Source organism: Molothrus ater, chromosome 1 (assembly GCF_012460135.2).
Source record: "Molothrus ater isolate BHLD 08-10-18 breed brown headed cowbird chromosome 1, BPBGC_Mater_1.1, whole genome shotgun sequence".
Lineage (NCBI taxonomy): Eukaryota > Metazoa > Chordata > Aves > Passeriformes > Icteridae > Molothrus > Molothrus ater.
The window spans coordinates 152,574,007-152,596,862 of record NC_050478.2 but is presented as its reverse complement, the minus strand read 5'-3'; the positions used below and the strand labels follow the sequence as shown (position 1 = coordinate 152,596,862).

The 22,856-nt window shown below is 52.7% G+C and overlaps 2 protein-coding genes across 2 annotated transcripts; both read right to left on the bottom strand.

Moving 5' to 3' along the window:
* Positions 1-4: 4 nt before the first annotated feature.
* C1H8orf82 (chromosome 1 C8orf82 homolog) lies at positions 5-2,972 on the bottom strand (the record flags this gene model as incomplete). The annotated part of the gene is made up of 3 exons (XM_036378568.2): positions 2,741-2,972; positions 2,207-2,255; positions 5-438 (listed from the first exon to the last, which is right to left on the bottom strand). Coding segments are annotated over exons 1-3 (600 nt in total), but the record flags the coding sequence as incomplete, so codon positions are not given.
* Positions 2,973-4,997: 2,025 nt separating this feature from the next.
* Positions 4,998-22,851, bottom strand: LOC118701783 (uncharacterized). The gene is made up of 6 exons (XM_036406670.2): positions 22,832-22,851; positions 21,800-22,772; positions 16,059-16,286; positions 12,869-13,512; positions 10,445-11,083; positions 4,998-7,069 (listed from the first exon to the last, which is right to left on the bottom strand). The coding sequence occupies exons 1-6, from the start codon at positions 22,849-22,851 to the stop codon at positions 6,496-6,498; spliced, it is 3,078 nt and encodes a 1,025-aa protein (XP_036262563.2). The 3' UTR covers positions 4,998-6,495.
* Positions 22,852-22,856: the final 5 nt, after the last annotated feature.

Here is a 22,856-nt window from a genome sequence, read left to right as displayed (position 1 = left end):
ATTTTTCCTCCCGCAGGATTCCCAGAATCTCCCCGCGGAGCCGATGCTCCTTCCCTTGCCACACAAAATGCGTCGGGGGCTGCTGGGGCCCGGCGCGGCAGCGAAAGCCCGGGCTCAGCTCCTGGGCCAGGGCCCAGCGCACCAACCCAACGGCGCCGGCCTTGCGCGGCGCGGGGTGGTAGAGGCGCCCGTTCCGCGGGCACACCGCCAACATTCCCGGCTGGAACGGCACCGTCAGCTCGGGGCCGGCGCCGCCGTAGGAGAGCAGGGAATTCCCGCCGGGCCCGGGCAGGATCTGGGTGAAAACCACGGGGACGTCGGCGCAGCGGAGGAAATTGCGCTCGCGGCCGCAGCGCGACACGAAGGGGAAGCGCTCCTGGTAACGCCCGCAGCGGTTCCGCTCCAGGTGCCGGAAAAAGAAGGAAAGGAATCCAACGTCTGGGAGAGAGCGGGGGGAAATTTGGGGAAAATCAGCGCTGGGAGTTTTGGGGGGTGGATTAATGGGGTTTTTTTGGGTGAGTATCGGTGGTTTGGGTGGCTTTTTGCGGTTTTTTAAACGGCTCTTGGCTGGGTTTTTTTGGGTTTTCGTGGAGAATTTTTTTTGGCGTTTTTGGGGTTTTTTTGGGGTGTTTCTGATCATTCTTGTGATGCTTTTTGGGGTTTTTTTGGTCTTATTGGAGGTTTTTCTAGTGTTTTTTTATAGTGGTTTAGTAGGGTTGTTCATAATTTTTTTTGTGATTTTTTTGGCAGTTTTTTGAGTTGTTTTGGATGGTTTTTAGCCATTTTTTCCATTTTTTGGGTTTTTTTGCCATGATATTTTGGGGTATTATTGGTGGTTTTTCTAGAAATTTTTTTGGTGATTTTTGATATTTTTTCCCAGGTGTTTTGGGTGTTTTTCCATCAGTATTTTGAGATTTCCTTGGAGTTTTTTTTGGCGACATTCTGGAGTCTTTTGTAGGGTTTTTGGAGGGTTTTGCCCAGTTTTTTGCGGCTTTTCCAAAGTATTTTTGGGGGTTTTTTTTGGGGTTTTTTTAGGGTTTTTCTGGTGGTTTTCATGGAGTTTTTTTGGGGTTATTTTGACTTTTTTTTGAGGTAGTTTTAGTCATTCTTATGATGGTTTGGGGTTTTTTTCCGGGAATTTTTCAGTCTTATTTGGGTTTTTTTGTGTTTTTTTTAATAGTAGTTTTGTAGGGGGTTTGGGTGGTTTTTGGCCTTTTTTTGGGGTGTTCTGGATGTTTTTTTGCCATTTTTTAGCGTTTACGTGGAGATTTTTGGGCTGCTTTTAGGTGGTTTTTTTTGGATTTTTTTTTTGGTGAATTTTGGGGTTTTTTCAGGTTTTTTGCGTGTTTTTTGTGTTATTTCGTATGGTTTTTTGGGTTTTCTTTGGGGTTTTTCTGGTGTCGTTCTGGGGTCTTTTAGGGGTTTTATTTTTTTTTTGAGGTTTTTGTAGTGGTTTTTGGGGTTTTTCCAAAGTATTTTTTGGGTTTTCTGGAGTTTTTCTGGTGGATTCTTGGTGGTTTTCATGGAATTGTCTTGGTGGTTTTCTGGGGTTTTTTGTTGTTTTTGGGGGTTTTTGATGGTTTTTTTGGGGGGTTTTTTTTGGTGATTTTTGGGGTTTTCTTGGTGGTTTTCTGGGGTTTTTTGGGGCTTTCTCGGTGTTTTTTGGGGGTTTTTTTTTGGGGTTTTTGGGGGGTTCTTGGTGGGTTTTTTGGAGCTGTTTTTGCTGATTTTTTTGGTGGTTTTGGGGGTTTTTTTGGTGATTTTTTGGGGTATTTAGGGACTTTCTCGGTGCTTTTGAGGTTTTTGCAGTGGTTTTTGAGGTTTTTCCAAAGTTTTTTTTTTTTGTTTTCTGGAGTTTTTCTGGTGGATTCTTGGTGATTTTCATGGAGGTTTTTTTTGGAGTTATTTGGAGTGTTTTTTGAGGTAGTTTTGGTCATTCTCATGATGGTTTTTTGTTTTTTTTGGGGTTTTTTCCATTCTTATTTGGGGTTTTTCAGGTAGTTTTTTATAGTGGTTTAGTAGGGTTTTTTGGAGGATTTTTTGTGGGTTTTGGCAGGTTTTTTGGGTGTTTTGGACAGTTTTTTGCATTTTTTGAAGGATTAAATCCTAATGTAGGCTCAAATCCCAATTAATAACCAAATCCTAATTAATATTCAGCTCCAAATTAACAAGGGGAATAATTAATCAGGTTAATTAGGGCGGGTACCTTTGAAGCAGGTGATGAAGTTCTTGACTTTGGTGTCATCCAGGAAAAGCTGCAGAAAAAGCAGAAAAAAAGCCTCAAAAAGGTGGAGTTTTCCCCCAAAAAACTCGGGATTTTTTCTCTGGAATGGGTTTGGGATCTGTCCTGGATCCTTTTGGGATCTTTCTAGGGGGATCCAGCTGGGATTTGCCCCGGGATTTTTGGGATTTTTTTTGGATCTGCTCCAAGTCCATGGAAAGGTTTTTTTTGAGATTCCTTTGGAATCTGAGTGAGATTTGGCTGGGATCTGGCCAGGATCCAGCTGGGATTTGTTTGGGATTTATCTGGGTTTAATTCAAGTTTAATCGAGGTTTAATCTGGGTTTAATCTGGAATTATTTGGGGATCTGATCAGGATCCTCCCGGGATTTCTGTGGGATCCACCCTGGGATTTTTGCGGGATCTGCCCAGAATCCAGGCGGGATCCATTGCCCAGAACCCCCTCCCGACCCCCCAGTCCTTATCGATCCCTTATCGAACCCTTATCAGTTCCCCTCACCTGTCCTTGGTGATCTACGTAATAAAAATACTCGCGGATTCCAGGCTCCGGCCGCTGTCCCTGCTGGTACGGGAGCCCCGGGCGCGAGCAGAGCCGCAGCACCGCCCCCACCCTCATCGCGACAGCGAGCGCCGACCCCCGACAGGGCCGGGCCACCTCCCTATCGCGACAGGCGACAGCGACGGCCGCGCCACCGGCGCCACCCGGAAGTGGCCACCTGGGGGGACCGCAATGTGAGAGCACCGCGGGTGGTGCGGCAGTGAAAAGGTTCCGGGGGGAAAGCGGAAATTGAAGGAGAAGGGCCGGGGAGGGGGGGGGTCCCGCGGTTATAGAGGAGCCTATAGATCTCCAGATCCTACAGAATCCCTCTAGAGACCCCTCAGAGCTTCTCTATAGGGGCTCAGAGCCATAAAAAGCTTCAGCGACCCCATAAAAAACCCTCTATAGGCTCCTTTAGGGCTGCGCGCCCTCATAGATGCGCCCCCCCCCCCCGGCAGCTTCCCCCCATTTTGCCCTCAGGGCCCTCAGGGTCCCAGAGGCGCCGGGAAAAGCTCCGGGCTGAGGAAAAAAGTTGGAAAATGAGGCGGAAAAGCTCTGGGCTAAAGGGAAAAAATTGGAAAATGAGGCGGAAAAGCTCCGGGCTAAAGGGAAAAAGTTGGAAAATGAGGCGGAAAAATCTCGGGCTGAGGTAAAAAGCAGCGGGATGAGGTAGAAAAAGACCTGGGATGGGAGGGAGAAATCGCGGCATGAGGGGAAAATTGGAACATGAGAGGGGGATACCACAAAATGAGGGGGAAAATGCCAAAATTGAGGGGGGAAAAACACCAGGATGAGGGGAAAACCACTGGGATAAGGGGGGAAATACCTAAATTAGGTTAAAAAAAAAAGGGGGGATAAGCAGTGAAATGTGGTAAAACCCCACCAAAATCAGATGAGAAGACACTGGGCTGAGGCAAAAAATATGAAAATGAGATGGAAAATCACTGGGATGAGGGAAACATTACTGGGATAAGGGGAAAATTACCAAAATTAGGTAAAAATCTGAGGGGATAAGGGCCAAAACACAAAAATGAGGTGGGAAAATAGAATAAGGCCCAAAATATTAAAATGAAGTTGAAAATGACAAGAATGAGGGGGGAAATATTGGGATAAAGTAAAAAACCTCCAAATTTAGGTGGAAAAAATCAAAATAAGGGAGAAAAACACTGGAATAAGGGGGGGGATGATGGGATGAGGGGGGAAATACAAAAAATGAGCTGGAAAAGCAGCAAAATGAGGCAGGAAACAGAGAAATGAGGTGGGAAATCACTGGGATGAGGGGGAAATTACTGGGATAAGGGGAAAAATACCTAAATTGTGTAGAAATGTGAGGGGATAAGGCCCAAAACACCAAGATTAGGTGGAAAAATATCAAAATGAGGTGGGAAAAAAACAAAATAAGGCCAAAAATACCAAAATGAAATTGAAAAATCACCAGAATGAGGGGGAAAACACTGGGAATAAGGTAAAAAATTCCCCAAATTTAGGTGGAAAAAATCAAAATAAAGGAGAAAAACACTGGAATGAGGGAGGAAATAATGGGATGAGGGGGGAAATAGCAAAATGAGGCAGAAAACAGAGAAATGAGGTGGAAAACCACTGGGATGAGGGGAAAAATACCAAAATTATGTAGAAATCTGAGGTGATAAGGGCCAAAACACCAAGATTAGGAGGAAAAACATCAAAATGAGGTGGGAAATAACTGAATAAGACCCAAAATACTAAAAAGAAGTTGAAGAAGACCGGAATAAGGGGGAAAATACTGGGATAAAGTAAAAAAAAAACCACCCATATTTAGGTGGAAAAAAATCAAAATAAGGGAGAAAAACACCGGAATGAGGGGGAAAATAATGGGATGAGGGGGAAAATAGCAAAATGAGCTGGAAAAGCAGCAAAATGAGGCAGAGAAATGAGGTGGAAAACAACTGGGATGAGGGGGGGGAAATACAAAAATGAGGCTGAAAACCACCAGGATGAGGGAAAAATACTGGGAAAAAGTGGGAAAATGGTGGGATGAGACAAACCTACTAAAATGAGGTGGAAAAACACCGGTGTAAAGTTAAAAAAAACCAGGAATGAGGTGGAAAAAACACCAAAATAAGGTGAAAAACCACCAAAATGAGGTGGGAATGAAGGAAATAATGGAGGATTCTTGGACTGGGATAAGGATCAGGAGAGATCCCTCAGGAAATTCCATCTGGGAACGACAAACTTGGGATCTGGGATAGGATGAGTTTATTTCCAACAGAATCAGAGCAGGACAACAAGAGCCCAAATCCAACTTTCTCCTCCCCCAATTCCCTCGTTCCCGGCTTTCCCTCAATCCCTCCGGCCATTCCAGGGGAGTTTTCCATGGAGCTCTCCAAGGTGAATCCATCCCACAGCGAGTTTTCCATGGATTTCTCAACTATGGGAATTTTCCATGGATTTCTCGGCTATGGGAGTTTTCCATGGATTTCTCAACCATGGGAGTTTTCCATGGAGTTCTCCAAGGTGACTCCATCCCACAATGAATTTTCCATGGATTTCTCAACTATGGGAGTTTTCCATGGATTTCTCCAAGGGGACTCCATCCCACAACGAATTTTCCATGGATTTCTCGGCTATGGGAGAGTTTTCCATGGAGTTCACCAAGGTGACTCCATCCCACAGCGAGTTTTCCATGGATTTCTCAACCATGGGAGTTTTCCATGGAGTTCTCCAAGGTGAATCCGTCCCACAGTGAGTTTTCCATGGATTTCTCGGCTATGGGGGAGTTTTCCATGGATTTCTCCGTGAATCCATCCCCAGGTAAGTTTTCCATGGATTTCTCCAAGGTGAATCCATCCCACTGCAAGTTTTCCATGGACTTCTCCGTGAATCCATCCCCAGGTAAGGTTTTCATGGATTTCTCCATGAATCCATCCCCAGGTAAGTTTTCCATGCATTTTCTAACGCGAATCCATCCAACGGCAAGAGTTTTCCATGGATTTCTCCAAGACAATTCCTCATGGATTTTTCCAAGGGGTCAATCCTTGGGGAATATCCTGCTCCAAAGGTTTTATCCTCCATGGGATTCCTCCCAGGAATCTGCTCCTTTTTTCCCACGGATCTGCAGATCCCTGCCAAGATCCAACTCCAGGATGAGCTTCCTGTCGGATGCGCCGCGGAATTTTTGGGAATTTCCACTCCAGCACCATGGAATCATCTCCAGAGTCGTTTCTTTGCAAAATTCCCGCTCTGGAATTCCATCTGTGCCCGGATTGGATTCTTCCAGCTTAATTCTTACTCCAGAGGCGTCGCCGCCGTTCCCGACGGGACCAGCTGGACACGGGAGAAGCTTCCGGAAGCGTCCCATGGAATTCAGCCCCGGAGCCTCCTGGGATTTTGGCCATGCAAAGCCAATCCTGATGGAAAAACACCGGGATGGGCTGGAAAAATAATGAAATGAGAGGAAAAATACCGGGATGAGGGGAAAAAACTATCGGGATGGAGAGGAAAAAACTCAAACTGTGGCAGAAAAGCTACAAAATCAGGGAAAAACTTGGGATGGGGAGGAAAAAAAAGCGGGATGAGCTGGAAAAATACTGAGAACAGATGGAAAAGCACCGAAAAAAGGGGAAAAAACCAACTGGAATGAGGCGGGAAAGCGCCGGGATGAGGCGGAAAACGCCCGGATTTTGGAAAAAGGAGGCGGCGGCGCTTTTCCACCACGGAGGCTCCGAGCTTTTCCCAAATCACAAGGAGAAGTAGTCCAGGGTTCCGTGGCCGTAGGGGTTGTAAGTCCAGACGAGGTCGGTCCTCCCGGAATTCGCCAGCAGCTGGGAAATCTCCGCCGTAGCTGCCGCCAAACGTTCTCCATCCATGGGCTCCTCGTAAATCCGTCGGGATCCCGGGACGCGGCGCGGCGGCTCCGGCTTGTAGCAATCCACGGGGAAGGGATACACGACCAGGTGGAGGTCGGGCAGCTCCAAGGTTTTCTGGAGCAGATCCTTGAGCGCGGCCGTGGACAGGGAGTTGCCGTAGAGTCCCAGGAAGCGCAGGCGGGAGCAGCGGCGCAGCGTGGGCAGCAGCGCGTCCAGGTGGGAGTCGGCCATGCGGCATTCCATGAGATCCAGGTGCAGCAGCGAGGCCGAGGTTTCCTCCAGGAGCAGCCGCAGAGGCTCCAGGAGGCCTTGGGAGAAGTCGTGGCCGCTCAGGTCCAACCTCTTGAGGGCCGGGGCGTGGAAGCTTTGGGAGAGGAAGGCGAGGTCGGCGGGAACGAGGGAGCAGAAGGCCAATTCCAAGCTTTCCAACGGAGCCTGGAGGTCGCTGGAGGGAGGGAAGAGGGACAGGTGAGGATTTGTTGGGATTCAGGGGGGAAATGTGGGGAAAGGTCTCCAAGAACGTCGAGTTCGACCTCTAAAAATCCTGGGATTTTGGAGTTACGGGATCATGGAGTTATGGAATGGCTGAGGTTGGGAAAGGTCTCCAAGAACATCGAGTTTGACCTCTGAAAATCCTGGGAGTTTGGAGTTACGGGGTCATGGAATCATGGAATTACTCAGGTCAGGAAAGGACTCCAAGACCATCAAGGTCAAGGTTTCAAAATCATGGAATTATGGGATCATGGAGCAATGGAATTCTGGAATGACTGAAGTTGTGGAAAGATCTCCAAGACCATTGAGTTTGACCTCTAAAAATCCTGGGATCTTGGAATGATGGGATCATGGAGTTATGGAATGGCTGAGGCTGGGAAATGTCTTCAAGAACATCAAGCTCCAGGTTTGAGAATCATGGAATTATGGGATCATGGGGTCATGGAATTGTGGAATCAAATCGTGGAATTATGGAATTACTCAGGTTGGGAAAGGACTGCAACACCATCGAGGTTGACATCTGAGGATCATGGAATCATGGAATTATGGAATGACTGAGGTTGGGGAAAACCTCCAAGACCATCAGGTTCAAGGTTTCAGAATCATGGAATTATGGGATCACGGGGTCATGGACTTATGGAATGGCAGAGGTTGGGAAAGGTCTCCAAGAACATCAAGTTTGACTCCTGAAAATCCTGGGATTGTGCAATTATGGGGTCATGGAATTATGGAATGACTCAGGTTGGGAAAGGACTGCAACACCATCAGGGTTGACATCTGAGGATCATGGGATCATGGAGTTATGGAATGGCTGAGGTTGGGGAAAGGTCTCCAAGAACGTCGAGTTCGACCTCTGAAAATCCTGGGATTTTGGAATGATGGGATCATGGACTTACGGCTCAGGTTGGGACAGAGCTGCAAGAACATCGAGTTTGACCTCTGGAAATCCTGGGAGTTTGGAGTTATGTGGTCATGGAATCATGGAATTACTCAGGTCAGGAAAGGACTCCAAGACCATCAAGGTCAAGGTTTGAGAATCATGGAATTAAGGGATCATGGAGCAATGGAATTGTGGAATCAAATCGTGGAATTATGGAATGACTCAGGTTGGGAAAGGTCTCCAACACCATCAGGTTTGACATTTGAGGATCATGGGATCATGGAGTTATGGAATTATGGATCCATAAGATTATGGGGTCAGGCATTTGCATGTTCATGGAATCGTGGAGTTATGGAATGGCTGAGGTTGGGGAAAACCTCCAGGACCATCAACTTCAAGCTTTGAAATTCATGGAATTATGGAATGATGGGATCATGGAGTTCTGGGATCATGGGATCTGTGATCATAATTCATGGAATTGTGGAATTAACGGGGATTACGGAATGCTGGGATCCCAGAGTTCTGGGGCCATGGAGAGACTCTTTGGGAGAGGAAGGCGAGGTCGGCGGGAACGAGGGAGCAGAAGGCCAATTCCAAGCTTTCCAACGGAGCCTGGAGGTCGCTGGAGGGAGGGAAGAGGGACAGGTGAGGATTTGTTGGGATTCAGGGGGGAAATGTGGGGAAAGGTCTCCAAGAACGTCGAGTTCGACCTCTAAAAATCCTGGGATTTTGGAGTTACGGGATCATGGAGTTATGGAATGGCTGAGGTTGGGAAAGGTCTCCAAGAACATCGAGTTTGACCTCTGAAATCCTGGGATTTTGGAATGATGGGATCATGGAGTTACAGAATGGCTGAGGCTGGGAAAGGTTTCCAAGAACATCAAGGTCAAGGTTTGAGAATCTTGGAATTATGGGATCATGAGGTCATGGAATTGTGGAATCAAATAATGGAATTATGGAATGGCTGAGGTTGGGAAAGAGCTCCAAGGACATCAAGTTAGACCTCTGAAAATCCTGGGATTTTGGAATGATGGGATCATGGAATTATGGAATTACTCGGGTCAGGAAAGGTGTTCAACACCATCATCTTTGATATTTGAGGATTGTGGGAGTTATGGAATTATGGAATGGCTGAGATTGGAGAAAATCTCCAAGACCATCAAGTTGTACCTTTGAGAATCATGGAATTATGGGGTCATGGAGCCAGGGAATTGTGGAATTGTGGAGCTATGGGGTCTTGGGATCATGGAGTTATGGAATTAGGCAATCATGGGATATTGGGATTCTGGGATCAGGGAGTCATGAACTTATGGGATCATGGAGTTAGGAGGTCATGGAGCCATTGAAGTTGGAAAAGACTTTCAAATCATCAAGTCCAACCTTTTGGAATTCTGGAAACAAGGAATTATGGGATCATGGAGTCAGGAAATCATAGAGTTATGGGATCATGGAGTCATGGACTACTGGTATGATGGGATCATGGGAACCTGGGATCATCAAATTGGAAAAGATCTCCAAGACCATCGAGCCCGAAGCTTAGGAATTGTGGACCAAGGAATCATGGGATCATGAAATTATGGGATGATGGAATCATTGAGTTGTAAACTGTTGGGACAGCAGAATCACGGCATCATGGGAACATTGGGATAAAGGATTCCTGAAATCAATGGATCATTCACATTGGAAAAGATGCTCAAGACCATCAAGCCCAACCTTTGGGAATCTTGAAATTAAGGAATTATGGGATCTTGGAATTATGGGATGATGGAATCATTGAGTCATAAACTGTTAGGGACAACGGGATATTGGAATCATGGAAACATTGGGATAATGAAATCCCGGAGTCATGGGATCACTCAGGTTGGGAAAGGCCATTGAGCCCAACCTTTGAGACTCCTGGAATTATGGGATCATGAAATTCTGGGATAATAGAATTGCTGAGTCATAAACTATTAGGATAACAGAACCATGGGACCTTGCGAATGTTGGGATAATGGAATCCTGGAATCTTGGGGCTAAGATTGGAGAAGACTTTCAAGATCGTCAAGTTCAGCCTCTGAGAATCCTGGGATCATGGAATTTATGGGATCATGGAATCACTGAGTCATGAACTATCGGGATAACACAATCATGGGAACGTGGGAACACTGGGATGATGAAACCACGTAATCAAGAGATCATTAAGATTGGAGAAGACCTCCAAGACCATCGAGACCAACCTTTGGGAATCCTGGAACCAAGGAATTCTGGGATCTTGGAATGATGGGACAATGGAATCACTGAGTCACGAACTATTGGGATAAGGGAATCATGGGAACATGGGGATAATGAAATCCTGGAACCACGGGATCACTCAGGCTGGAAAAGACCCCCGGGACCCCCAACCCTTCGGAATTCCCCGGGAGCGCGGGAAGGGCCCGGCCAGGCCCCGCTGCGCCGGGAGCTCACCAGAGGATCTGGCGCAGATTCCCGGAGAGCCGGGAGGATCCCAGGTTGAGCTCGCGGAGGCTGGGCAGCATTCCCAGCTGCCCGGCCAGGCAGCGGATCCCGATGGCCGATTCCGGCGTGGGGCGCCGCACGTCCACGTTGCTGTACTGGAGCTTGAGGCTGCGCAGCTCCGGGAAGCGCGAGAGGTGGGGCAGGATCACCGAGAGCCCGGTCAATCCCAAATTCCGGAAGCGCAGATCCACCCTCCGCACGCAGGAGGGATCCAGAGTTTCCAGCAGGCTGACGATTCCGGCCAGGGAGAGCTTTTCCGCTTGGAACTCGCGGCACTTGAGGCGCAGCGGGCCGGCGGCTCCGGTCTGGAGCGCGTCGCGCAGGATCCCGTAGGACGTTCCGTTGACGAACAGGTCGGCGTGGACGTCCACGCCCGGGGGCTGCGGAGCGGCCGCGGCCGTGGCGGCTCCGGAGCGGCCTTTGTGCCGCTTGGATGCGCGCCGCTGGAATTCCCGCTGGTGCTTGGACACCTCCACGCAAGCCTTGGCCAAAGCCACCGTGCCCGACCAGACGCTCATCCCGTCCGGAGCGCGGCCGGCCGGATCGTCCGGAACTCCCGTCACGTCCAGCACGCGTAGGCGGCACCCGCTGGGAAAAAAAAACGGAACAAACCATCAAAAACAGGGAGGAAACCATCAAAAACAGGGAGGAACCATCAAAAATGGGAAGGAACCATCAGAAACAGGAAAAAACCATCAAAAATGGGAGAAAACCGTGAATAATGGGAGGAAACCATCAAAATTGGAAAGGAACCATCAAAAATGTGAACCATCAAGAACAAGGAGAAACCATCAAAAACGCGAAGGAACCATCTAAAACAGGAGGAAACCATTGAAAAAGGGAAGGAGCCATCAAACAGGAAGAAACTATGGAAAACAGGAAAGAACAATCAAAAACGGGAAGGAACCATCAAAAATGTGAGGAAACCGTCAGTGGGAAGAAGCCGTCAAAAAGGGGAACCATCAAACACAGGAGGAAACCATCAAATACAAAAAGGAACAATTAAAAAGATCAAAAATGGGAGGGACCCATCAAAACAGAAGGGAGCTATCAAAAATGGGAGGAAACCATGAAAAATGGGAAGGAACCATTAAAAATCAGAAGAATCCATCAAAAATGGGAGGAAACCATCAAAAATGGGAGGAAATCACCAAAATTGAAAGGAACTATGAAAAATGGGAAGAAACCCTGAAAAATTGGGAGGAACCATCAAAACCAGGAAGGAACCATCGAAACCAAGCAGGAAGCACCAAAAGCGATGGAGGCGCCGCAGGAACGGAGGTGCCCCCATCCCCACGCTCCCCAGGACCCACCTGGCGTCGTGTCCGGGCTCCTCCAGCTGCCGCCGCAGCTGCGCCACCACGGAAAAAAAAACATCAAAACCAGGAAGTAATCAACAGGGAAGGAAGCATCAAAAATGGGAAGGAACCATCAAAAATGAGGAGGAATTATCAAAAGCAGGAACCATCAAATACAAGAAGGAAACCATCAAAAACAAAAAGAAACCATGAAAAACTGGAGGGAGAAAGAAGCCATCAAAAACGGGATGGAACTGTTAAGGAACCATCTAAAGCGGCAAGAAAGCATCAAAAATGGGTAAGAACCATCAAAAATGGAGAGAAACCATCAAAACCAAGAAGAAACCATCAAAAATGGGAAGGAACCGTCAAGGTAGGAGTCATCTAAAATGGGAAGGAACTATCAAAAACGGGAAAGAACCATCAAATACGGCAAGAAACCATGAAAAACAGGAGGGAACCATCAAAAACTGGAAGGAACTATCAAAAGCAAAACGGAACCATGAAAAACTGGCAGAAACCATCAAAAAAGGGAAGGAACCATTAAAAACAGGATGGAACCATCAAGGAAGGAACCATCTAAAGTGGCAAGGAACCATCAAAAACTGGAAGGAACCATCAAAAATGGGAAGGAACCATCAAAAACTGAAAGGAACCATCAAAAATGGGAAGGAACCATCAAAAACTGGAAGGAACTATCAAAAATGGGAAGGAACCATCAAAAACAGGAGGAAACCATCAAAAACTGGAAGGAACCATCAAAAACAGGAAGGAACCATGAAAAACAGGAAGGAACCATCAAAAATGGGAAGGAACCATCAAATATGGCAAGGAACCATCAACAACAGGAGGGAACCATCAAAAACGGCAAGGAACCATGAAAAACAGGAGGAAATCATCAAAAACGGGAAAGAACCATAAAACAGGATGGGACTGTCCAGGAAGGAACCATCTAAAGTGGCAAAAAACCATCAAAAATGGGCAGAAACCATCAAAACCAAGCAGGAACCCCCAAAAGCGATGGAGGCGCCGCGGGAACGGAGGCGCCCCCATCCCCACGCTCCCCAGGACCCACCTGGCGTCGTGTCCGGGCTCCTCCAGCTGCCGCCGCAGCTGCGCCACCACGGCCAGGATGACGGCCTGGACGCAGAGCTTGCAGGGATGGTCCCGCAGCAGCTCCCGGCGCCCCACCAGCCGCTGGAAGTTGAGCACCGGGAAAGGCCAAGCGGCCACCAAATCCCGCAGCACCAGGGGCCTCCCGTCCAGGAACGCCGCTTGGAAGAGGATGGGGTAGAGGTGGGCGGGCAGGGCGGGCAGGAGGACGGGCAGCGGGTGCTGCGCCACCATGCGGCGGGCGCAGAGGAAGAGGAGGGAATCCGAGTATCCCGGCGGGAGCTGGCGCTTGGGGATGCACGGCGGGATCTGCGTGGAGGAGCGGCTGCGCGACGGAGCCATGGCGGCGGCGGCGGCGGCGGCGATTCGGGGCCGGGAACGTTCCGGAATTCCCGGGGGGGGTTTCCCGTCGTCCGTCGCCGCCCGAAAGCTGTGGGAGAAATGGGGTTCGGGGTTCGGGGTCAGCGGAGGGTTCCTAAAAATGGGGGCTGGGAGTGTCCCCAAGGGAGGCACGCCCAGGAATCCCCCAAAGCTGTCCAGGGACCCCAAAACTGGTTTGGGGAACCCTAAAACAGTCCAGGGACCCCAAAACCGGTTTGGGGAGCCCTAAAACAGTCCAGGGACCCCAAAACCGGTTTGGGGAACCCTAAACCAGTCCAGGGACCCCAAAACCAGTCCAAGGACCCCAAAACCAGTCCAAGGACCCTAAATCAGCACAGAAACCCCTAAACCAACCCAGGGATTCTAAAACCAACCCAGGGATCCCAAAACCAGTCAAGGGACCCCAAAACCAGCACAGAAACCCCTAAACCAAGCCAGGGATCCTAAAACCATTCCAGGCACCCCAAACCAGTCTAGGGACCCCCAAATCAGTCCAGGGACCCCAAACCAGTCCAGGGATCCTCCAAACCCAGTCTAGGGACCCCAAAACCATTCCAGGAATCCCTAAACCAGTCCAGGGATCCCCGAAGCCCAGCCCAGGGTCCCCCAAACCAGTTCAGGGATCCCAAAACCACTCTAGGAACCCCCAAACCAGTCCAGCCACCCCAAACCAGTCCAGGGACCCCAAAACCAGCCCAGAAACTCCAAACCCAGTCCAGGGGTCCCCTAAACCAGTTGAGGGACCCCAAAACCAGTCAAGGGACCCCAAACTCGGCCCAGGGACCCCCTAAACCAAACCGAAGACCCCAAACCAGTCCAGAGATCCCCAAAAACAGTTCAGGGACCTCAAACAAGTCCAGGGACCCCGAACTCAGCCCAGATACCCCCAAACCAGTCCAGTGACCCCAAAACCACTCCAGAAACCCCTAAACCACTCCAGGATCCCCCAAACCAGCCCAGGAACCCCAAACCCAGTCCAAGGAGACCCAAACCACTCCAGGGTCCCCAAACCCACTCTAGGGACCCCCAAACCCATCCAGGACCCCCTAAGTCACTCCAGGGACCCCCAAACCCAGCCCAAGGATCCCCCAAACCAGTCCAGAGACCCCAAAACCACTCCAGACACGCCACAAACCAGTCCAGGGACCCTAAAGCGGTCCAATGACCCCAAAACCAGTTTGGGGATCCCAAAACCAGTCCAGAAACCCCTAATCCAGTCCAGGGATCCCCAAACCTGGCCCAGGGACCCCAAAAACCAGTCCAGGGATTCCCAAAACCAGTTTGGGGACCCCACAACCAGTCCAGATACACCCCAAAACCAATCCAAGGACCCAAAACCAGTTTGAGGACCTCCTAACCTGTCTGGGGACCCCAAACTGGTCCAGAGATCCCCTAAACCAGTCTAGGGACCTCAAAATTGGTTTGGGCACCCCTAAACCAGTCCAGAAACCCCGAAATCAATCCAGGGATCCCCAAACCCAGCCCAGGGCCCCCTAAAAAGCCAGTTCAGGGATCCCCAAAACCAGTGCAGGACGCCCTAAACCACTCTAGGAACCCCAAACCTGTCCAGAAACCCCAAACCAGTCCAGGATCCCCAAACCCAGCCCAGGGCCCCCTAAACCACTTTAGGGATCCCCCCCAAACCAGTCCAGGATCCCCAAACCCAGCCCAGGGCCCCCTAAACCACTTTAGGGATCCCCCCCAAACCAGTCCAGGATCCCCAAACCCAGCCCAGGGCCCCCTAAACCACTTTAGGGATCCCCCCAAACCAGTCCAGGATCCCCTAAACCACTCCAGGAACCCCAAACCAGCCCAGTGACATCTAAACCCGTCCAAAGACCCCAAAACCAGTTCAGGGACCCCAAACCACTCCAGGACCCCCTAAACCACTCCAGGGATCCCAAAACCAGTCCAGGATCCCCTAAACTACTCCAAGGACCCCGAAACCACCCCAGGGACCCCAAACCAGTCCAGGGATCCTAAAACCAGTCCAGGACTCCCTAAACCACTCCAGGGACCTCAAAACCAGTTTGATGACCCTAAAACTAATCCAGAAACCCCTAAACCAGTCCAGGCACCCCAAAACCAGTTCAGGAACCCCCCCAAATCCCCCCAGATGAACCCCAGGACCCCCAAACCTTTCACGGACCTCCCCAACTCCCCCTAACCCAGCCCAGGGACCCCACCCCGCCCCCCCAAAACCCACCCCAGGCATCCCCTAAAACCAGACCGAAGAACCCCAAAACCAAACCCCCTCCTTTGGGGACCCCCCAAAATTCCCTCAGGGTCCCCCCGGGATCCCCAATCCAGCCCGTCCCACCCACAGGGTCCTTCCCATCCTTCCCAGCCCAACCCGGGACCCCTCCCCAGCCCCCCTGAACCCCCCCAAGGAGCGCCCCCAGACCCCCCTAAACTCGCACAGGGTCCCCCCAGTCTCCTGAGGCCCCCCCGGGACCCCCCGAACCCCCAAACCCGCCCCGGCGCCCCCCCCAACATGGCGTCCCCCACTCACCGCCTGCCCGCAGCCCCCGCCCGCCCCTGCCCGTACGGAAGCTCCACCTCCGGGTCTGCGCGCTGCATCCGCCAATCAGCGAGCGAGATCCACCCTAGGGGCGGAGCATCGCGCTGTTATTGGCTCTTTCAGATGTCTGTCAACGTTTGTCCTAGCGTCTAATTGGTTGTTGGTGTGTGGGCGGGCGCTTCGCGAAGCTTTGATGTTCATTGGCTCGTTTTGCTGTCAATCACTAATCTCTGCCTTCCCATTGGCTAGCGCGCTGCAGGAGCGGGATGTTCGCTCTGAGGCGGCCCCAGTTTCCCCCCCGATCCCGGTCCCGATCCCCGATCCCGGTTCCAATCCCCGATCCCGCGGCCACGGAGCGGCACCGGGAGCTGCGGCCGCTGCCGAAGCGCTGGTAACCGGAATTCCTGCGGGAACAGCGGCGCAGACCCAGCCCGGTCCTCCTGAGGGCCCGCGACGCGAATTCTTGAGGGGAGAATTCCTGAGGGGAACCCCGGGAATTGCTGTGGGAAGGGTTGGTGTGGGGGTCCATGGGGTGGTTTTGGGGCGCTCTGCGATGGTTTTGGGCATCCCGGAGAAGTTTCTGGGGTGGTTTTGGGGCGCTGGGCAGGGGGAGGCTCCCTGGGCTGGTTTGGGGGGGTCCCTGAGTTTGTTTTGAGGGGCTCTGCGATGGTTTTGGGAATCCCGGGGAAGTTCCTGGGGTGATTTTTGGGCGCTGGGGTGGAGGAGGATCCCTGGGCTGGTTTGGGGGTCCTTGGGGTGGTTTTGAGCGGCTCTGTGATGGTTTTGGGGCTCCCGGGGAAGTTTATGGGGTGGTTTTGGGGCGCTGGGAAGGGGGGAAGCTCCCTGGGCTCGTTTGGGGTTCCCTGTGGGATTTTAGGGGGTGCCCTGCAATGGGAGGAGCCTTTTGAGGCTGTCACCTATAGATTCCCCCATAAAAAGCCCCCACTGGCCCTGCCGATCATAAAAACACCCGCGGCTTCTTTGTCGCGATGGCCACGCCCTGTCGCGACAGCGGCAACCGGAAGTAGCAGGATGGGGGGACCGGAATGCGGGGAGCACCTTCGAGGTTGGTGCGGCAATAAAAATGCTCCGGGTGGAACCGGCAGCGGGGGGACCGGAGGAACGCGACCCTGGGGACACTTGGGGACAGACAGAATCCCAAATTCCCAACTCCCATCCCAAATTCCCGCCTTTTTCCCGCTCCAAAAGGCACCAGGAACCAGCAGCGCTTTCCATACGGAGCTTTATTCACACGCGAGGAGGGGCCGGAGCCCCCCCAAATACAGAATTCGGCGGCCCCTTTTTGGGGGGACCCCAAAAATCCAACCCCCCACCCCCCCCCCTCTGAGACTGGGGGGGGGGGGAAGAGGGGTGGAAAATTCCCGAAGGAATTCCCGAGGGAATTCACGGGATCGGGGGAATCCTGGGAAAACCCTGGGGGAGGGAGCGAGGGCCGGGTCCGTCCCTTAAATTCGGATTTTTTTTTTTTTCCAGTCGTTTTTTATTTTTTTATTTTTAATAATAATAAATAAAAACCTCGAGGCTTAAAAAAAAAAAAAAAGAAACCCCCAAAAAAACCCGCCGGGAAAAAAAAAAAGGAGGAGGGGAAAATGATTTAAAAATTAATGAGTGAGCCCCAGGGATTAATTAAGAATTAATTAAAACTTAATTAAGCCAAGGAAAAGGGGGGGGGGGTCCCCTGGCAGTGAGCAGAGTTGGGAGGTAGCGCTGGGTTGGCCCCACCCCCCCCCAGTTTGGGGACACCCCACACCTTAATTTGGGGACCCCCCCTCCCCACTTTGGGGACATCACCCATGGGACCCCCATTTTGGGGACCATCCCCATTTTGGGGACCCCCTTTATTAGACCCTCTATTTTGGGGACCTTCTCCACCTTGGTGACTCCACCATTTTGGGGACCTCCCACCCATGGGACCCCCCTCCCATAGGATCCCCCCATTTTGGGGACCTTCTCCACTTTGGGGACCCCCCCATTTTGGGGACTATCTCCATTTTGGGGACCCCCTCCATGAGACCCCCCCCCCATTTAGGTGACCCCATCCCCATCTTGGTAATGCCCCCCATTTTGGGGACCTCCCACCCATGGGACCCCCCCATTTTGGAGACTGTCCCCACCTTGGTGACCTCTTCATTTTGGGGACTTTCTCCATTTTGGGGACCCTTCAGGTCTTGGGGACCCCCCTGTTTTGGGGACCTTCTCCACCCTCTATGAGACCCCCCCATTTTGGGGACTGTGCCCACCTTGGTGACCCCCACATTTTGGGGGCCTCCCACCCATGGGACCCTCATGGGACCCCCCATTTTGAGGACCATCCCCATTTTGGGGACCCTTCAGGCCTTGGGGACCTCCCATTTTGGGGACTGTCCCCATTTTGGGGACCCCCTCCATGGGACCTCCTCCATTTTGGGGACCCCCCAAGGTTTGGGGACCTTCTCAACTTTGGGGACCCCTACAGGCCTTGGCAGCCATTTTGGGACCCCCCCATTTTGGGGACCTCCCACCCGTGGGACCCTCATGGGATCCCCCCATTTTGGGGACCATCCCAGGATCTTGGGGATCCCCCCACTGTGGGGACCTCTCCATTTTGGGGACCTGATGGACATTGGGGTCACCAAGGTGGGACCTGGAGAGGATTTGGGGTCACCAGGGTGGGACCTGCTGGAGGTTGGGGGCCACCAAGGTGGGACCTGGGGATCTGGGGTCACCAAGGTGGGACCTGGAGAAGGTTTGGGGTCGCCACGGTGGGACCTGGAGAAGGTTTGGGGTCGCCACGGTGGGACCTGGTGGAGACTGGGGGGTCCATCAGGGTGGGACGTGGAGGACCTGGAGGAGATTTGGGGTCACCAAGGCTGGTCCTGGAAGTGGTGGGGGCACCAAGGTGGCACCTGCTGGAAGGTGGGGGTCACCAAGGTGGGGCCTGGAGATCTGGGGGCACCAAGGTGGGACCTGGAGATCTGGGGGCACCAAGGTGGGTTCTGCTGGAGGTTGGGGGTCACCAAGGTGGGACCTGGTGGAGATTGGGGGTCACCAAGGTGGGACCTGAAGGATCTGAAGAAGATTGAGGGGCACCAAGGTGGGTCCTGCTGGACATTGGGGGTCACCAAGGTGGGACCTGGAAGAGGTGGGGTCACCGAGGTGGGACCCGGTGGAGATTGAGGGGTCCATCAGGGTGGGACGTGGAGGAGCTGGAGGAGATTTGGGAGCACCAAGGTGGGACCTGGAAGTGGTGGGGGCACCAAGGGGGTCCTGTTGGAACCTGGGGGTCACCAAGGTGGGTCCTGGTGGACATTGGGAGTCACCAAGGTGGGACCTGGAGATCTGGGGTCACCAAGGTGGGACCTGGAGAAGATTTGGGATCACCAGGTTGGGACCTGAAGGATCTGAAGAAGATTGAGGGGCACCAAGGTGGGTCCTGCTGGAAGTTGGGGGTCACCAAGGTTGAGCCTGGAGATCGGGGGTCACCAAGGTTGAACCTGGAGATTTGGGGTCACCAAGGTGGGACCTGGTGGAGATTTGGGGTCACCAAGGTGGGACCTGGAAGAGGTGGAGTCCATCAGGGTGGGACGTGGAGGACCTGGTGGAGATTTGGGAGCACCAAAGTGAGGCCTGGAAGTGGTGGGGGCACCAAGGGGGACCTGCTGGAGATTGGGAGTCACCAAGGTGGGACCTGAAGAAAATTTGGGGTCACCAAGGTGGGATCTGGAGGAGGTCTGAGGTCATCAAGGTGGGACCTGCTGGAGATTGGGGGTCACCAAGGTGGGACCTGGAGGTTTGGGGTCACCTGGAGAAGATTTGGGGACACCAAGGTGGGACCTACTGGACATTGGGGGTCACCAAGGTGGGACCTGGAGGTTTGGGGTCACCTGGAGAGGATTTGGGGACACCAAGGTGGGACCTACTGGACATTGGGGGTCACCAAGGTGGGACCTGGAAGAGGTTGGGGTGCATCAGGGTGGGACGTGGAGGAGCTGGAGGAGATTTGGGAGCACCAAGGTGGGGCCTGGAATTGGTGGGGTCACCACGGTGGGACCTGATGGACATTGGGGGGGTCCATCAGGGTGGGATGTGGAAGAACCGAAGGAGATTTGGGAGCACCAAGGTGGGACCTGGTGGAGATCTGAGGTAACCAAGGTGGAACCTGGAGATCTGGGGTCACCAAGGTGGGTTCTGCTGGAGGTTGGGAGTCACCAAGGTGGGACCTGGAGAAGATTTGGGATCACCAAATTGGGACCTGAAGGATCTGAAGAAGATTGAGGGGCACCAAAGTGGGTCCTGCTGGAGGGTGTCCAAGGTTGAACCTGGAGGAGATTTGGGGTCACCAAGGTGGGACCTGGTGGAGACAGGGGGGGTCCATCAGGGTGGGAGATGGAGAACCTGGAGGAGATTTGGGAGCACCAAGGTGGGACCTGGGGGTGGTGGGGGCACCAAGGTGGGTCCTCCTGGAGATCTGGGGGGACCTGGAGGGGTTTGGGGGGTGCTCGGGTGGGATCTGGAGCAGATGATGGTGCCCAGGTGGGTTGGGCAGGACCAGGTGGAGATCTGGGGGCACCAGGGTTGGACCTGGGGGACCTGGAGGAGATGGGGGCCACCAAGGTGGGTCCAGGAGGAGATCAAGGACACCAAGATGGTTCCTGGAGGACACTGGGGACACTGAGGTGGGATGGACAGGACCAGGTGGAGACGGGTGCCCAGGTGGGTTCTGGAGGAGATGATGGACACCAGGATGGGTCCAGCAGGAGCAGGAGGAGATGATGGACACCAAGATGGCTCCAGGAGTTGATGGTGGACCTCAAGATGGGTTCAGGGGGACCATGAGGAGATGCTGGACCCCAAAATGGCTCCAGGAGGACCATGAGGAGATGATGAAACCCCAAGATGGCTCCAGGAGTTGGTGGTGGACACCAGGATGAGTTCAGATGGACCAGGAGGAGATGCTGCACCCCAAGATTGGTCCAAGAGTTGGATGGATCCCAAGATGGGTTCTGGAGGCCCAGGAGGAGATGATGGACCCCAAAATGGCTCCAGGAGTTGGTGGTGGACACCAGGATGGCTCCAGGAGTTGGAGATGGACCCCAAGATGGGCCCAGAAGAACCAGGAGGAGATGGTGGACCCCAAGATGTCTCCAGGAATTGGTGGTGGACACCAGGATGGGTTCAGAAGGACCAGGAGGAGATGCTGGACCCCAAAATGGCTCCAGGAGTTGATGGTGGACCCCAAAATGGCTTCAGGAGTTGGTGATGGACCCCAAGATGGGTTCAGGAGGACCAGGAGGAGATGCTGGACCCCAAGATGGCTCCAGGAGTTGATGGTGGACCCCAAAATGGCTTCAGGAGTTGGTGATGGACCCCAAGATGGGTTCAGGAGGACCAGGAGGAGATGCTGGACCCCAAGATGGGTTCAGGAGGACCAGGAGTTGATGGTGGACACCAGGATGGGCCCAGGAGGACCAGGAGTTGATGGTGGACACCAAAATAGCTCCAGGAGGAGATGGTGGACACCAATATGGGCCCAGAAGAACCAGGAGCAGATGGGAGGTCCTGGGACAGGTCCAACAGGGCTGGCCAGACCCGGTGGGTTCCAGGACAGGTCCTGGTGGTACCAACGTGTGTGGGACAGGATGGACACGGTGACACATGGGGACATCCAGCCCACCCAGCTCTTCCAGGATGGACAATCGGCCACCACGACCCACCCTGGGCCACCAGTCCCATGAGGACCTCCCAGGTCTCCTCCCTGTGGGGGACAATTGTCACTGTAGGTCCCCTGGTGTCCATGTGTCCTTCTCAACCCCATGGAGACCCCCCCAGGGCCAGGATGTTCCTCGTGACTCCCCCAGCGAAGAACCAGGCAGTGACACAGCCAGAAGGTTGGGATAGACCTCAAGGACTTCTCCTTGTCTGGGTGGGAAAAGATGGAGACAATCCCTGGATGCTCTCCATCCATGAGGTCCAGCTGCAGATGGAGCTCACCACATGGCGAGGGTGGAGAAGCTCATGGATCTCCTGCTCCTTGGTGGAGATGGAGCTCCCCACATGGACCTCCAGGTTCTTGGTGGAGATGGAGCTCACCATGTGATGGAGAACCTCACGGACCTCCAGGTTCTTGGTGGAGATGGAGCTCCCCACATGGACCTCCAGGTTCTTGGTGGAGATGGAGCTCCCCACGTGGTGAAGCTGGAGAACCTCACAGACCTCCTGTTTCTTGGTGGAGATGGAACTCACCACGTGCTGCAGAACCTCATGGACTTCCGGGTTCTTGGTGAAGATGGAGCTCCCCACATGGACCTCCAGGCTCTTGGTGGAGATGGAGCTCACCACACAATGAAGAACCTCATGAACCTCCCAGTTCTTGGTGGAGATGGAGCTCACCATGTGGTGCAGAACCTTAAGGACCTCCTGTTTCTTGGTGGAGATGGAACTCACCACACGGTGAAGTTGGAGAACTTCACAGACCTCCAGGTTCTTGGTGGAGATGGAGCTCACCACATGGACCTCCAGGTTCTCAGCGGAGATGGAGCTCACCACATGGTGAAGAACCTCACAGACCTCCTGATTCTTGGTGCAGATGGAGCTCACCACATGGACCTCCTGGTTCTTGGTGGAGATGGAGCTCCCCACATGGACCTCCAGATTCTTGGTGGAGATGGAGCTCACCACGTGGTGGAGAACCTCACAGACCTCTACATTCTTCATGGAGATGGAGCTCCCCACATGGTGAAGAACTGCATGGACCTCCTGCTTCTTGGTGCAGATGGAGCTCACCACATGGACCTCCAGGTTCTTGGTGGAGATGGAGCTCACCACAGGGTGAAGAACCTCACAGACCTCCAGGTTCTTGGTGGAGATGGAGCTCACCACATGGTGAAGAACCTCATGGACCTCCTGGTTCTTGGTGGAGATGGAGCTCCCCACACAGACCTCCAGGCTCTTGATGGAGATGGAGCTCACCACATGGTGAAGAACCTCACGGACCTCCTGTTTTTTGGTGGAGATGGAGCTCACCACATGATGGAGAACCTCATGGACC